The following is a 17,163-nucleotide window of genomic DNA, read 5'->3' as shown; positions in this document are numbered from 1 at the left end:
GTCATGTTTTTCAGCAGCAACAATCATCAGGAGTGGTGACGGAAGATTGTAGAGCGGGCAAAATTCTTCCAGTGCCCAAAAAAGGTCCTTCATCTCTTTGCAGCAGTTATCGCCCCGTTTCCCTTATTAGCGTTTGCTTCAAACTAACGGAACATGTGATTTACTCTAACATCGTCCAGTTCTTAGTCAACAATAACTATTTTCATTCCAGTCAGCACGGCTTTCGCTCAGGGTTTTAATGTGACACACAACTAGCTTTTTTATTATTATATCAGTTCCAGCCTCGACATAGATATACCTGTTGACGCCCTCTTCTTAGACTTTAAAAAAGCATTCGACAAAGTCACGTATCAAAGGCTACGACTAAAACTTTCTCGTCTAAACATTACTACAAATGTATTTATTTGAATTCGCAGTTTCCTTACCAATCGCCTACGATTTGTGCATGCTAACTCCTTTTGCTAACTCCGTCTCATCTAGCCATTCCTCTATAGTCTCTGGTGTGCCGCAAGGTACAGTACTCGGACCATTACTTTTTCTTATTTACATCAATGACCTTCTATCAAACATCTCTTGAAGCATTCACCTCTTTGCAGACGACTGCGTTGTATACCGCCACATAGCAAACAGCGCAGACACTACTACTTTTCAAAACGACCTAAATCTAATTGTATCATGGTGTGATAAGTGGTTAATGTCTTTAAACATAAAGAATACTTCATTAATATTTTTTCATCGCAGGGCCCATCACCAGTCACCACAATACACCATTTCTGCCACTGCAGTCTCATCCGCTTAATCATACAAGTATTTTGGTGTCACATTTTTAAAGCAACATTTCCTAGTCAGCCCACGTTACTAACGTAGCCAACTCCGCGAATCGCACTCTGGGTTTCCTACGCAGACACTTAAGACTTGTGCCCCCATCAGTAAAACTAGTATCGTATGTCACACTTGTTCGTCCAACACTGGAGTATGCATGTTCTGTCTCGGATTCCCACCAATCTCACTTATCCAACATTCTCGAATCGATCCAAAACCGTGCTGCGCGTTTTATCTACTCTGAATATGCCTACAATTCCAGTGTTTTCAAACTTAAAACTCCTGCTCACCTCTCTCATCTGGAATTACGACGCCTGATATCTCGACTATGCCTTTTTCACAAGTTTTATCATGCCCCCATCGCAGTTCCAGCCATCCTGCCAGTCCATCGCTCATCAAGTCGCCCAAACCATTCAAGCGCAGTGTATTCTCCACCAGCCCAAAGGACCGCGCATCTTAGCTCCTTTTTTGTGACAACCGCACGGGACTGAAATCGTCTGCCTTCAACTACCGTGCACCACTCCGACCCGCATATATTCAAGATTGCCTTCGAATCACTTTTTTTGTTCTGTAATTAATACCAATCCCTCATGTAATACCCAAGCTGGGGCCTTTGAGGTATTCAAAATAAACAAAAAATAAAGTCATCTTTATCGTCTTAGATTGTACGGTGCGATAACGTCGGGCTAGCATAAGTTATGAATCGGACGCGAGAGAAGTGCACATGGCATCAACGCAGCGACAAGGTTGTCACCATGGTGTTTGTCACGCTCCATGTTCATGAGCATTTGTGGCAATGAAGAAGTAGTACTTGCAGCAGCAGAGATGCCATAAAATATGTGCGATTACGTGCATGTCGCGCATTGTGGTTTTCGCTTGTTGCCGCTGCCTCTCAGCTTTACTGCTGGTAGGTAAACGAATACCATCAATACTATGTTAAGTGCGCATGTTAATACTATGTTAATTGTCGCTGAAGCCTTAACCTAAAGTTTGTGGCATGGTGCTGTTCGGCGCAGAGATATTTTTTTAATGTGAAGCATTTCTTAGCGAACTCCGGTGACTTTGAGCATATCTATCTATCTATCTATCTATCTATCTATCTATCTATCTATCTATCTATCTATCTATCTATCTATCTATCTATCTATCTATCTATCTATCTATCTATCTATCTATCTATCTATCTATCTAGCAGCCTACGGCTTTTAGCTCTCCTGGTTGTTTTGATAATGGTATCGATACTAAACTTGGTTTGGCACAACATGACTGTATGAAGAACGTAATCGACTAGTCATAACATGAAAATCATGACATTTATGTCATGAATGTCTTGATTTACATTTCATGGTCTAGCTCATCTTGTGATGTTTCATTCACATGGCATGTTGGAAACTGGTTTGGTATGGCACGATTGCATGGCGAACAAAAGCGACAGACCCTAACATGAAAATTATGACATGCGTGTCATGTACTAACATGCCTAAATGCCACGCTCATGACGCGCTCGTGGCCGGTTCGCTAGCTTCTCGTATAACAAATTTGGTATTACAGTAGGTGAATGGATAACGAATGTATGTGACTGATGCAAACATGATAATCATGAGATGTGCCTCATGTAACAATATGACTACATGCCACGCCCATGATGCGCCGGCGGCCGTTTCGCTAGCTTCACTTACGCAAATTTGGTATTACAGGACGTGAATGGATAACGAAGGGATGACACTGGTGCAAAATGGATGAACATGAGGGGCTTGTCATGTAACAACATGACTACATGCTACGCGCAGGACGCGCTCGCGGCCGTTTTGCTAGCTTCACATGTACCAAACTCAGTAATGCGCGACGCGCACGGACAACATAGGTAATGCCATTTCTAAGCATAATAATCGCGACATGCGTGTCAAGTAACAACGTGACTACATGCGACACTGATGACGTGCTCGTGGCCGTTTTGCTAGCTTCACGTATGCCAAATTTGGCATTACGTGACGCCAATGAACGACGAAGGTATGTGACCGATGCAAACACAATAATCATGAGATGCGTGTCATGTGCGAACGTGACTGCATGTCACAGTCAAGGCGCCAATACTTTTCGACGTGACGTGGTGCGCGTACTCGCCGGCGCAAATTTGGTCGCGTCACGCCGGCGTTGCAACGCCAGACGCCGGTCCTGCCATCTGCTCACAGGCGCGCGCCGCGCTGTGTTGCTTTGACGCACGCGCGTTTAAGAGCGTCCGGTGTAGCTCCATCACGAAAAAGAGAGAATCAGAGTTCTCTAAGCAACGCATCGGCTCGAAGTGCAGCATGCCGTATTTCACCCTGGTTGCTATTGAGTCGCGCTGACGTAAGCTGGTCGTGCCTGGCGTCAGGCTATAGAGTGCTCGCTTTTTGCTAACGTAGCGTCGCTGTTCGCAGCGTGCGCGCGCGTCAACGCTACATTGGCGTATATTGGGGCCTTCATGATGCGCTCACGACCGTTTTGCCAGCCCGACCTATACGAATATCGGTGTTAGGTGACATCAATTGATGAAAAAACATATATGGCCGGTGCTAACATGGTAATCCTGACACGCGTTTTATGTACCAACATGACAACAAACCACGCTCATAGGGCAATCGCGTCTGTTTCGCCAGCTCCACATGTACTAAATTTCGTATCACGTTGCCTCAATATATCACGAAGGCAAACGACACATCCAAACATGATAATCATGACAGGGAAGTCATCTACGGCGTCATTTACCCCCAGCTCATCACATTGTGCTTATTTTAAAGTGACATATCAACATTTCTCACTCGTGCTTCGCATATCATCGATTCCCACTATACGTGGGATTTGCCAATTTTTGTGCTCTTCACTTCTCGTACTGTTTTCGGGGATCGCTTCAGACGAAGGAAGTCTGTCTGGAATGCTTCGCAGCACGTTAGCGAGAAAAGTCTTTCTTGGCTCAAGAAATTAAGTTGCCGCTCGCGTTGTTAGGTTTCATTTGCGCTGCTGAATACATGTACTCGAATTTCTTGCATGTGTGAGATTTTGTGAAAAGTGCAGCTAAGCTTAGTATCGTTATTTGTTCTACTCACAAATTTCCTGAAGCTCGAACGAGCGCGATAAGAGAAGTAGTGATTCTGGAAAAATGTTTTCTAGCCTAATCCAAGACGTAATCTTTCACTAAACACTCTTGTCTCGTTCACGGCTTGCATGACACCTAAAATTGTTTGTTTTTCTTGCAGTGACTGCTTGTAGCCGTTTTTCGCAAAAACGCGTTGTGAAATGTGCTGGGTAAATTATTGCAAAGGTGGGAAAGAAAACATAGCAAACATTTTACTTTTATTCTTTCGGTTTATGCCGGAGTCAAGTGCTGAGGCAACTACTGCCGTGTCGCGTTGTCCACTGTGTGGGTAGTTGTGTGCATATATTGCAGTTTTATTTTGCTGTGGCTGTTGTTATATCGTTGTCTATTCGTTTATTTCTTGTGTGTAACTTTTAAACATGATATGGCAGCTGTATTTTCGCGTCTCGCAGTGCAATGAACTTCCCTTTGTTACTGCGTTAATCAAACATTAACAAAGTGGACAGGTGCTATACAAGAATATGAATCGAAAATAAAAGTGTTCGCTTCTCCAATGATTCTCATGTTTTATTTAAAACGCTTGTATAAATACACAGTGGCATCGTGTGCTTGTTGCTCTAGCGGTGCGCCTCACAGAAAGCTCATCGATGCATGCAAATGACGCGTTAAAAAAGAAATAAAAGATAGCCTCAGAAATAAGCACGTATAGGCGGTCTCGAAGGCTGTGTAATAATCCTCGTCACTACAAAATAACCTTCAAGACAGTTATTTCTGCCGTCTGCCATCTCTGAAGCTGCAATAGTTTCACCACACCTGTTTGGTTACCTGCGAACCCGAATAAGCTAAAGTCCCTGGATATTTTTAGCAAAGTACCGCCATTCTGTTAACCGAGCCGCGCCGCCGCCCGCACTCTTCTCTCGCTTCTCGCCTCTCGGGCCGCGACGAGCAACGCGCGCATTATCAGCGTAACATAACATTCTTGACAGGAAAGTGGCACGAGCGTGGTTATAAGGCCGGCATTCGCACGGTGGCTGTTCGGGAGAGGATGTAGATTAGGTTGGGACAATTGGGAGAGAAGGGTTGGACAAATTGGAGAGGATATGGAGGAGAGTGTCGCTACTTTCTTTATATTAAGGGGCTTTAAAATCAGCCACAGGGGTCTAAGAAAGTGTCCTCTTTTGACCTTTTATATTACTCTACGCTTGCACTTTTACTCTGCGTTGCTACAGTGCTACAGACAAGACCTTATCAGTTTTCGAGGTAACTACGTTGCGACTCATGCAGTCAATTAGTTGTATCCAACTGAGTTTCGCTGCGTTGTCAAAAGCTTAATACAGATGCCGTTCACTTGAGAAGAGAGCAGAGCTAAGCCTCGGTCAATGAATCATGAGATAGGACAAATCGAAGTTTTGATTGTAGTAAGAGTGCTGCTTTTTTGTGTTCACCAATTCATGTTATTGGGTTTTAATGAGTGAGGTCATGTGCTTCTTAACACATGCCTGTTAGTGTTGGCAGTCATGGGTATTCAAAGCAGATACATGCACGCACATTATGCACGCTATGAACGCACGGACATGATTTGCATACGCGTTAACATACGTACAGGCAAGCTACGCACGTGAGACCTTTGGGTGAGCCTTTGTGTGCTTGTGGAAACACACCGCGCGGGTAATCAAAATTGCATGAAGGAAGGAATATAGGGCCATAATTTGAGAGTGGGTAGCAATACGACTTGCACAGAACACAAGCACAAGCGCAAATTACATTACTCTTGTAATACAACGAATTTCCTTAAGCACTTCAGTATATAAACGAAACTATACCACGTGCTTAGAGAAGCCCAAATTCAACAGAATTCACAGAATATAAATAATGGTGTACGCACCGACTAGAATTAGGTCGTCACGAGCGAACTGATTAGAACTACCGTAGTGTCCGTAACCTTCTGTCCAATGCGTAAGTTTATGACTTCTGCATTTCTACATCACGTGTCGTCTGCGTCTTTAAGCAAAGAGCAGTACGATACGTTGCCAAAGTCCCATGCATTGCGACACGCTGCAACGGTCTCTGGACGTCCCTTTTTTTTCTTTCTCAGGCGGGCTCGCGCTTGAGCTATGGCAAAAAGAAAGGAACTATGCAGCCTCTTCTCAACGCGTGCAACGCGGTAACATGTCTGTTTTCAAGGTTGATCCTCTTAGCGCCCCTTCCAGGCGCGGCCGCTAGGTGACGAGCGCTCAGTTGGAGGCGTGAATACCCCCGCGGCGCCAGCCTCGGAGCCATCGGCGGAGGTTTAAAAGAGAGAAGGCGCGCGAATAACCACATGCATCGCTACTTTGCGATGTTCCAGGGGCTTATAGTAGGTTTATGCGCAGTGGAGCGCGGACACCACCGGATAGAGCTTGCTAATGAGATGCTTCGCATTAAAAAATTAACACGCACAGAGTGCCATTATGTGCTCTTATGTTTCTCTCAACCTTCATTTTTTCTATTCAACCAACAGATTGAACAAATTGCGCTCGTCACATGGAAAGACTCTCGCAGTGTCGCCTACTATTTTGACGTACGCAGAACTAGTACTTGTTGCATAACTCTCCTCCATCATGTTCGGGCGTGGGGGCCTCACATGAAAGGCAAGTGGTGTTCAGCCACACGTTTCACCTCTTTCCGGGGCGAGTGTTGCAGATCTTGGCCGAGGAGATCTTGAGTGGCCAGCGAATTAATTTCTGTTTCCTGCTCGAAATGCTAAATCTTCGAGATTGGTCCTTTTACACATTCAAAGACAGAGGAGAAATTCATCCTGTTTGATCAGTATCGGCTAATGTGCGGCTGGAAGGCGATTCTTGCTGATTTGCGGGTCGCTATTTGCTCTTGTGCTTCTCTTCTCAACCATGTCGAAGAGAATGAACTCAAGAGCGCGTCGATTTGACGGTAGATACTTAAATGAACATGTTGACCTATAAAGGCAGAGACGGTGTTCTGCAAACACTGCGGGCAAACAAAGAAACTCGCATGGCTCTGCTAAACGATAGGCGCCTTTGTACCATTCTGAACTAGTGCACTTCATTTCGCTTTACTGATGTATACCCAAGTCCCGCGCGTATTTATTTCAAAATTTAACTGTTGTGAAAATACGTTCTGCCTATATTTACAATTACGCGGGCCTAAAAGTGGATGACTTGGCTATATTTTGACGCCTAAAATTAATTTTAGTGCCTCTGATTCTGGATTCTACTAATGACCCCTGATCTTATGTGAATACATTCACTATGACATTTTGGTAGACGACTACAGCTGTGTACCACCCCAAGATGTGTTTGAGGTGTCCACGTCAAACATGCAGTGTCTATTCCCATCGCGGTCATCACGTGTAATGTTAGCTAGAAGGGCGCTCGCGTGTAGGGCTTATTTCCAGACTGCTGGTATGCGTACGGGCTCTTCTGTCTCTGGAAAGGTGGAGGCGAATTTAGGCTAATAGGCGGCGACACGATGTAGTCTTTGAATCTCGTGTATTGGTTTGTGGAGTGTCCCTCCAGGATCTCCGTGAAAGTATTTACCATCCTCTGGCCGATAAGGCGCTGATCAGTTGTGATTTGGGAGATTTAAAGCATGCTTGTACATTCTCTTGAGAACCCTGTGTGACTGCAGTGCACATTGAAGAACATCACACAGTGGAGATTTCCCGAACTTTCCCACTATGGTGTTTCTCATAATGATTTCGTAATTTTGGGACGAATAACTAAGCTATTCTTATTCTTATTACAATATCATTGTTAATATTGTTGTAGCATAACGTTGTCTTCATTTTGCCTGTGAAACCTGCCTTACATGTTAGCCTAGACCCAATACCTTATATTAGTAAGCAGTAATAAGTTTGCAATAAGTAATAAGTAAGTTTGCAGACAACTCCCCAACAACGTCAACCATTTCAAGCTGTTGCTCTACATCAAGGACGGACAGAAGTTGAGATAGCCAGTGACTATTGTAGCCTCATCGTGGACACCACTGATGATCTTGCGACTAATGAGCTTCTTACTACCATTGCGCCTCCGTCGTCTGACGAGCGCCTTGATGTACGTTTTACAATACATGAGCTTGACGCTGCGATTTCTGCCTCCCGCCGATCATCAGCACCAGGACCTGACGGAATCACGTACGCTGCACTCAACCATCTTGATACAGAAGCACGACGTATCCTGTTATCTCATTATAACACCTCATGGGAGTCAGGAGAAGTCCCAGCTAACTGGAAATGCAGTCGCATTATTGCATTACTCAAGCCGGGGAAGTGTCCTTATGCACTTTCCTCCTACATACCAATCGCGTTAGCCAGCTGCATCGGAAAAGTGATGGAAAGAATGGTACTGGCACGATTAGAGTGGCTTCTAGAGAGCAACAACTCCTTTCCTGCATTTATGAACGGCTTCAGAAGAGGCCGATCTGCCATTGATGGTGTGGTCGACTTGATCACCAGCGTTGAAGAGAAAAGAAGCCGACGCAGACTAGTGGCGGCGGTCTTCTTAGACATTAAGGGTGCCTACGATAATGTGCTGCATTATGCGATCCTTGACGCACTGGAAGATTTCGACATCGGTGGACGACTGTACACTTGGATTTTTAGCTACCTTAGGGACCGCACCATTTACATGACGACAAGTAATGGAGACACCGATTGATATAAGGTTCATCGTGGTGTTCCCCAAGGAGGAGTTCTCAGCCCAATCCTATTCAATGTCACAATGATCGGCCTAGCAGCAGAACTTCCCAGCACGGTGAAGATCACTGCATACGCTGATGACATATGCATATGGGCATCCGGAACTACTCGTCCGCAATTGCGAGCTCGACTACACCGTGCAGTGAAGATCACATACAAATATCTACGACGTCAGGGCTCACTCTTTCAATCGACAAATGCGCAGTGCTTGCGTTCACGCGCAAGCATATGTCGAAATACCCGATATTCATTAATGGGACAGCAATACCTGCTGTAACGCACCACAAGTTCCTTGGGGTTGTCGTACACAGAGATCTATTATTAACGAGGCATGTCGCCGTACTTAAATCTAAATTGAAGAGCTTTGCTCTCATTCTTCGCCCCGTAGCAGGAGCAAGATGGGGCCCATCAGAATCATCGCTACTTCAATTACACAGTGCTCTATTTGTGGGATACATTCGATACAGCATGCCGGTGCTTTCCAATATGAGACCTAGTTGTGTGAAGACGTTAGAGAGTGTTCAAGCTCAATGCTTATGAAGATGCTTGGGTCTACCACGCTGCACTTCAACAAATGGGACAATCGCAGAGGCTCAGGCTTGTCCCATCAGTGTATACATGCTCTGCGAGCCACTTAGAGTTCACCTCCGATTACTGACCAGACACAGACAGCACCCACTGTCAGTACTACCCACCACTCACCCAGATTGCAGTTTCTCAAAAGTAATATTGCGGCATGAAAATATTATACCATCAAGATTTTCTCCGCCAAATGCTCCTGCAGTGCCTACATGGGTTCTGCCTAAACCACCTATCTCATTACAATACCTGGAATTACGAAGAAGTCGCTCATTTCTTCTGTTGGCCTCAGACAACTGACCCTATATCACATTTATACAACGTACAGTGATTCTCTGCACGTGTACACCGACGGATACACCACGCTAAACACTTCCGCCGCAGCCTTTGTCATCCCAGACATGGATATCGCTCGACGATTCAAAGTGGACCATAAAACCACATCAACTGCCGCAGAGCTTGTCGCTATCCGAGAGGCAATAAGGTTTATTTCCGGCGAGCGACCTCGAGCCTGGACGATTTTCTGTGATGCCAAACCCGCTTTGCAAACCATTAATTGCATCATGAAGCAAGGTCCATATTACAGCTTGGCAATAGAAATCACAGAACTTATTCAGGTTGCTTCAACAAATGGCCATCTTATAACTTTCCAGTGGATTCCCGCTCATTGCGGCGTGATGGGAAACGAAGAGGCGGACGCTCAAGCTAAAAATGCCTTAAGCAGTGCCCCTGAAGTACGCATTGCGTTTTCACGAGCTGACACGAACGCCCTGCTTCGCTGCGTTATGCGCAGCTACACACTTCAGCAGTGGACCAAACCGGAACGGCGACACCAGCGACTTCACAAATGGGACCCTGAAATGAGGTTCCGCATGCCTCCTAAATTTAAATGGCAACTCACAAGTATGATCCACCGCATTCGTCTTGGTGTAGCGTACACCAGACGTTACGCACATATCATCGGTCGCAGTGACACCGGTCCTAATTGTGAACACTGTGATGTGCCAGAAACACTTGAGCACATATTTTGTGTCTGTCCAGCAAACGCACGTGAACGACAAACACTGATTTCTTCTACTGAACAATATTGCAGTAGGTCACTAATTGATGAGACCATGTTGGGCCCTTGGCCAGACACCAACAGTGCAACTGCGGTCACAAGAGCAGTTATTACCTCTTTAGAAACAACTGGACTATGTGCGCGGCTATAAAATGTGTCTCAGCTAGAAAGAACACTACATACTCATCTCTCTATCTCACCATCGTCATCCATTAATCTTTCTTTTCCCCTTTCCCTTCCCCCAGTGTAGAGTAGCAGGCTAGAGCATGCTATCGCTCAGGCCGACCTCTCTGCCTTTCTGTAAATAAACATACTTCTTTCCTTCCAGTAATAGTTTTTTTTTACCATCGTAGCTGTTCCTTACATGAGAAATAAAGTGACAGATTTAGAAATACAAGTAAAATCTACCTGGTCGTTAGTAGAAGAGCACGTCATTAGGGCAAACTGCCACGATCCAGCAAAAAAGTATAATAATGTTATCAAGAATAAAAAAAAACATGCGAAAATCTTCAAATCAACGTAAATCGATTCTGAAAGGATGAAAAAAAAGACAAATTGTCTTTTGTGGTCGTGAGGTAAGAACGACGATTCTAACGACCAAGCCCGATATGGCCAGGGTTGTACCTCTTCTTTTCTCTATCGTGTATTGACAGATTTGCTCGTCCACCTTATTGACAGCGCTAATAACCTCTCTTAATATTGAAGGTGGTGCTTTATTATGCCCTTTGGTAGGTAATCACTTCATACTTTTTGAGCAGAAAGACGCATAAAAATTTGCGTATAGAGAAAACTGACCTACGCTTTCTTCAACAAATAGCTGAGAGCCAGGAGTAAATCTACAATAACAGGTTTTCCCCCCGGGTCTGCTCCAAGAGCGGGATTATTTTTCCGATGTTTGGAATGTCTTCTATTTTTATAAATTGCAACGCAACTTTGTGTTACAATAGAAACGGATGCTGTTAGAGTTTGACAACTATTTATACAGCTCTCGAAATCCTGCAACTAGCTTGCAAAGTTTAAGAGTATTTGAAATATCAATTTCTCAGAACCGAGGCACTCTTGTGCCTTTCAGTGCAAGGTGAACAATGTAACACTAAAGGGCAAGTTATTATGCCAGTTAGACCATCCCCAAAAACACATAAAGCCATACTTGCATTCCCCAAAAGGGTGGGAACAAAACAAGCTGACTTTTTTAGGAACACTTTGTTGGCAAGACATAAGCAACAAACTTGAAGCGCAAAAAACAAGGACCGTAAAGAAGGGGGTCTTGTCCACTGGTCTTTTTGGTCCTTGTACTTTGTTGGCGTTAACACAAAGATTATCTGCAAGTTTTTATCGCAGTATATATACTGCAGTAAATGACAGATCAATTAGTTTTCAAATGTATGAGAGGTGATGCAAAGTTTACACTATAGATGGGCGAAGATCGGCTCGCAAAGCACAGCAATAGCTCATTGAATGCTGATACTCTGTTGCACAATATTATTGATAACACCGAGACTGTTGAAAGCATTGAAGATAGAATTCTTCAGCGTCCAAATACTGTTCAAGCATCGGTAATAAAATGATTCTGCTGCATTGGCCCAATAATTTAGTTGTGAGAACGAGCTAAAACAACACATATCAATGCTGCGTTGCCTTGGCCTATGAATTGTCATATGTAAATGATTGAAACAAAGGCGATCAGACTCATTAGGACTGCATGGCCCAATGAGTGTACTGTGTTTGGACGTACTTATACAGCCAAGTTTGAAACTATTCAGCTAAGTGGCTGTCTTCCTGATACAACGCAAGACGTGGGAAAGCTTTTGGTTAGCATAAATACTTCTGAGCGTCCGATATCAAGGATTCTTCCGAGGAATCCAATTTGCTGAATTATTCAGATTCTTCAGACTTAACAACACAGCTGTCTCAATTACCCTTATTGAGTGATCGTCAAAGCATTTTCTCTGTAAGCGTCCGTCTCTGGCTTTATTCGTAAAGAAAGGCAGCTATAAACTAAACTTATGTTTGTTTCTTCTCTTGTGAAAGAGACAATGTTCGTGCCGAGATGCTCTTAAAGTGTTACAGCCCGATTATTTTTTTTATTTTTCTTTTACTCGCAGAGCAACCGTTGTAAAGGACTACATGACTTTCTACACAAGCATCACCAGCGTGGAGGTGGTGTAACGCCGATGGCCCAAAGATTATTATTATCAGTGAAAAGACCGCCATCCAAGGCACTCTATGGAAACATTCTTAGCTATCAAAATGCTCATTTGTTTAAAATTCTCTTATGAAGCCTAAATAAATACCAAGGTTCTCGCAAGATGACGTTCGTAGGCGAAGTTTTGTGATAAAGCGCCTGTTTTTCTATTAGTGAAACTGATCTAAAAATGCTAGTATGGCAAGCGCTATCTCTTGCTCCTGAAGTTTTTCCTATAGGAATGATTGCAACTCGATCATTACATTAAATATTTTTCAAAAACCTATGCTCACACTAGTCTTTTTTCGATGGCAATTACATCTGATCTCAATTATTTAAGAAAATTTTCTGTTTAAATATAAATATTAGTTTTTCATTCCGTTCCATGCCAAAAGTTTCTGTAAAGTCTGCGAGTATCAAGCTGAACTGTGGAGTCGGTGAAAAGTTTAATTTGAAAAGGTGATGCATATGCTGATCTATCGCTTCATAAAACCAAAAAGAAAAAAAGAATGATAATTCCGTCATGGGAATTGGTGTAGTTTGAAAGTGAAACGAGAGTTCAGAATAGTAGTTGAATGTCAATGGCAGAATGACAAATAAGAGCTTGCAGGATGTGTTCTGCTGTTTGGGGAGTTCGCAGAACCATCTTATGTCGACGCACCTTAGTTGATCCTAGTGGCACACATCAATCTCGACGACTAACGTCCGCAATCAGCATTACACATTTATGGTGGCTAAAATAGGTCACACAAACCGGATTTAAAAAACAGCAGGTGTTGAATATTATAGAAAAAAATTGTATCAACATATATTAACTAGTACTTAATGTGTGTATCGCTACAATCATCAGCCCGGCTATGCCCACTGTTGAATAAAAGCGTCCCTCATGCTCCTCTAATGAATTCAGTCCTTACCTTGCCGCGGCAAGGTTATACCCAAAACTTCTTAACCTCATCGGCAGACCTAACATTCCGTCTCCTCCTCACGCGCTTGTCTTGGAATTCAATATGTTACTCCTAAACAGAGGTGATTATCTTGGCTATCTTGGTTATCGCTGCATGCCCTGCCTCACCCCAATTACTACGAGGGCACATTACCTATGATAGTAAGGATGGACTAAAAGAACACAAGAAAACACATGCAAAAGCTCACAACTGTCAGTGTGTGCGTGTGTTCAAGCGAATCGCGTCTTTTCTGTGCTCTTTAGTATCATGGTTCACAAATTCACCTTTACGAAACGCCGGCACCCGCCCACGTTAACCAAGGCCTCGTTGAAAGGTAGAAAGTGTGAAAAGTATGTGAGGCGTGTTTTGAAACGGTCAAGCATTAGTCAGTAGTGCAGTGAGTAAAGTATCCTACTTGCTTCGTGACGAACCGTAAGGTGTGGCGTTCGACGGTGTAGACACTCAAATAAGCGAAAACTTTTCTCTAGTCATTCTTGATTATTGGTCTATGCGTATTCTTGTGACGTCACACCCATGGCATAAATGATGTGAGTGAAGTTTTGGTGGACTCCTGTATAAAACACTATTGTGTTAAAAAGTGATTATTTCCTGCACTAGAGTGCCCAGTTCGGCATTGCGGTGCACTCATGGCACAAATAACCGGGACTATAACCGGACATTTGTGATATCACTGAGTATTCCGCACTTCTTGTAATTTTAAATAAAAAGCACAATGGACAAGAATTTTTGCAAACGTTGACGGTGGAACACGTACTACTTATTTCGATGACTAGTTTTCAGTGAAGTTTGGTCCACTATGATTGAAAAATCAAGGCAGATGCAACAGTAAAAATAGAAAAAAGGAAGGGGTGTTTGAGTCATTTGCATAAGTGTTGCGAGACATTGGTTGAGTTACATATTTGCGAAGCCTTATGCAACATAGCCTGTGTTAAAGCTGGCATAGCGCAGTGATATGAAGCGTAGAATTTCTAGTCTCATTAAGCCATTATAACGTCTAACGTCAAAGAAGGTGTGGTCGCTTTCAAAAAAGAAGTTTGTTTTTGATATAAGAAATAAAATTTTCAAATTTAGAGTACAGAATAGCTGAAAAGCGCACAGTTTTTTGCTTCCGCCAGAGGTTAAATGCATGTGTGCTCCTAAAAACTTCAGCTACCCAAAGCGCTCTCTGTGAAAATTACAAGTTCACAACAAAAAATTGCGATGCTTAGATACATTAATGCGATCGTAGAAGATAACAGGTTTACGGCGTCACTGCCGCTGAGCCTCCGCTCAAGTAAGTCGCTAAAGAGGAGCAGAATGCAAAGTATATTTACCAGTAAATTTCCGTAACGTTAAGTAGCGCACTTTTTTACCTGGAGAACAGGTATTAGGGAGACACGACCCCCGCTAGTTTATTTCCCGTTACTTCCTTCTTATCCCATCAGGTCTAGAACTGTGTGCGTTGCTGACTGATCATTTTACGTTGCGGTAAATCGGTAGGTTTCCAACAAACCCAGCTCTTTTTTTTATTTCACATTTGCTGGTTCCGTCCACTCTGCAGCAATTGATCTGGTGTGTCACCGATGACGGCGCTGCGAACCGCGCTTGTATGACGTCACTTCAACCATTCGCGCGTTCTAGGTGTGGCCAGCGCCGTGTAGAAACTACCGTCGTGGTAGAACTCGAGAACGTAGCAGTTCACTTGCTTATATTGTGTGTGGTAGCTACCGACGCTGTTCTAACAACCATGGCTGTCTGCTTTAACGCTTTTTTTAAACTCACTATGCTTTGTTTCTTACAACGTCGGTCGCTTGTCTCCGCGGCGAGTGGCATGCAATGGTAAAGTACTGCTCTGTGCCTCTATAAGATCACCCACCCGTGAAAAGCACGTTGGCTTTCCCATTTATTCTAACTACTCGAAGGTAGGGAAGAAGTGGATAGTATAACTCAGCAAGGCAAAGTGCCCTACGCCTTCATCGATGGTCTGCAGCAAGCACATCACTGACAGTATTTTTGCTATACCCGCCCTACCTGCAACTGTTCGGTAAGCTTGTAACCGTGTTTCAGCGTCTCGCCATTACTTCAGCCATTCATCGCATTCAGGCTACAAGGATAGGCTACTTGCACCAAGTGACGTCACGTCCCAAAACCTACCGCGTAGGTCTGACTAGGAGCCGAAGACGCGTGCCATCCGAATCACCTCGGGTAAGTGCACGGGTTTCGTGAGCGGCTCTGAGCGGCCAGGATACTGAGATTACGGCTTTATTCGGAGGGTGTACGTAGTTCAATGATCACCTGTAGTTACAAAACGGGGTTAATTAAAGACGAACGAATCGGAATATTATGCAAGAAATGAGTGCTGACGATCAAGCGGTGCTAAGCCCTATGGTTCATATTGTGTGCGTTGACGTTGTGAACAGTTAAAAAGGAGGAACAGAAGAATGTTTCGCACGAATGAATGGCTGAGCAGACGGACAGGGAAATGCATGGACGGTTGTATAAAGGAACGGGCAGACAGAGTGTGCACTATTCTTGAAAAATTTGCGCACTACGAACGCTATGTGTGCGTTATATGTAACACGTGAGTTTCGGTCCGACGGGAAGCTACGTTGACGGCGGAACCATCGGACATCATGAGGACCTCAACAACTTTGTTTCTAAAAATACACGTTCGTTGGTAAGATAATAAAACAAGTGATTGATTGATTGATTGATTAATTTGTGTGGTTGAACGTCCTAAACCATCATATGATTACGAGAGACGCCGTAGTGAAGGGCTCCGGAAATTTCGACCACCTGGGGTTCTTTAACGTGCACCCAAATCTGAGCACACGGGCCTACGATATTTCCGCCTCCATAGGAAATGTAGCCGCCGGAGCCGGGATTTGAACCCGTGACCTGCGGTTCAGCAGCCCAGTACCTTAGCCACTAAACCACCGCGGCGGGGCAAGGAAACAAGTGAACAGTGAATTTGGAAATATACACTCGGGTGCATAAGAGCTAGAGCATACATGAAGCACTGGTATTTGGAGACATCACCGAATGTTTAACGGGTCGAGAATATAAATCAGTGAAAACGACTGGATAATCGGTAGAAACATACCAGACGTAAATATAAAAAACAGAGGTATGGAAATTCTTGCTGTTCTATAAGGCGCAGAAGGTCATGTTATGAGTTTAGAAGATTTTTTTCAGAAAGATGTCTATATTGACACTGTACACTAACCGTGACTTCAAAACAACGAATATAAAAGTAATATTTTCTGAATGAATCATTCACTTAACGTGGCCAAGAACAACCATATGGTCTGTGTGTAGGCGTAGCAGAAATAACAAAATATAAAATTCGGCACATCCCACATATCTGGGAATCGACGTTATGCAAAGCGTGCAGAGGGAAGGAGAGCGTGTTGCAATTTTTTATTTGTGTGACACATCATGAAACGATGCTAAATATATGTAAAAATTTTGAACGCTGTTGAAGAGTCGCCGATTTTTGTATAACAAGTTGCTTGCACTTGTGTGACGATGCCAACTGGAGCAGCACCAGAAGCTGATATGAAGCGCTGATGCTCGCGAAGATCTGGCCTTGGACACTGCTACACATACCAACTTCAGGTCATGGCAACTAACCACAATTGACGTTAACCCGGCTTGACAGCTGTATCAAAGGTGCACATATGCAGCGTTTATAATATTGGGTAGGCAGAACTGCAACCATTATTGACCTTTCACGAGCATTGGCATCTATTTGAAATGTAGTTCCGAGATCTCGTGTAGCTC

The 17,163-nt window shown here is 43.8% G+C and overlaps 1 protein-coding gene across 1 annotated transcript in view; it reads left to right on the top strand.

Moving 5' to 3' along the window:
* Positions 1-12,722, top strand: part of LOC119172551 (putative defense protein 2) — a 189,089-nt gene extending 176,367 nt beyond the window's left edge. The window contains exon 4 of the mRNA XM_075893903.1: positions 12,357-12,722. Within this exon, the coding sequence (XP_075750018.1) occupies positions 12,357-12,420 (64 nt within the window). The 3' untranslated portion in view covers positions 12,421-12,722. The remainder of the gene's footprint in view (positions 1-12,356) is intronic.
* Positions 12,723-17,163: the final 4,441 nt, after the last annotated feature.

This window comes from Rhipicephalus microplus, chromosome 4, assembly GCF_043290135.1.
Source record: "Rhipicephalus microplus isolate Deutch F79 chromosome 4, USDA_Rmic, whole genome shotgun sequence".
Classification (NCBI taxonomy): domain Eukaryota; kingdom Metazoa; phylum Arthropoda; class Arachnida; order Ixodida; family Ixodidae; genus Rhipicephalus; species Rhipicephalus microplus.
Note: the sequence above shows the minus strand (reverse complement) of the source record. Positions and strands in the feature narration are given on the sequence as shown.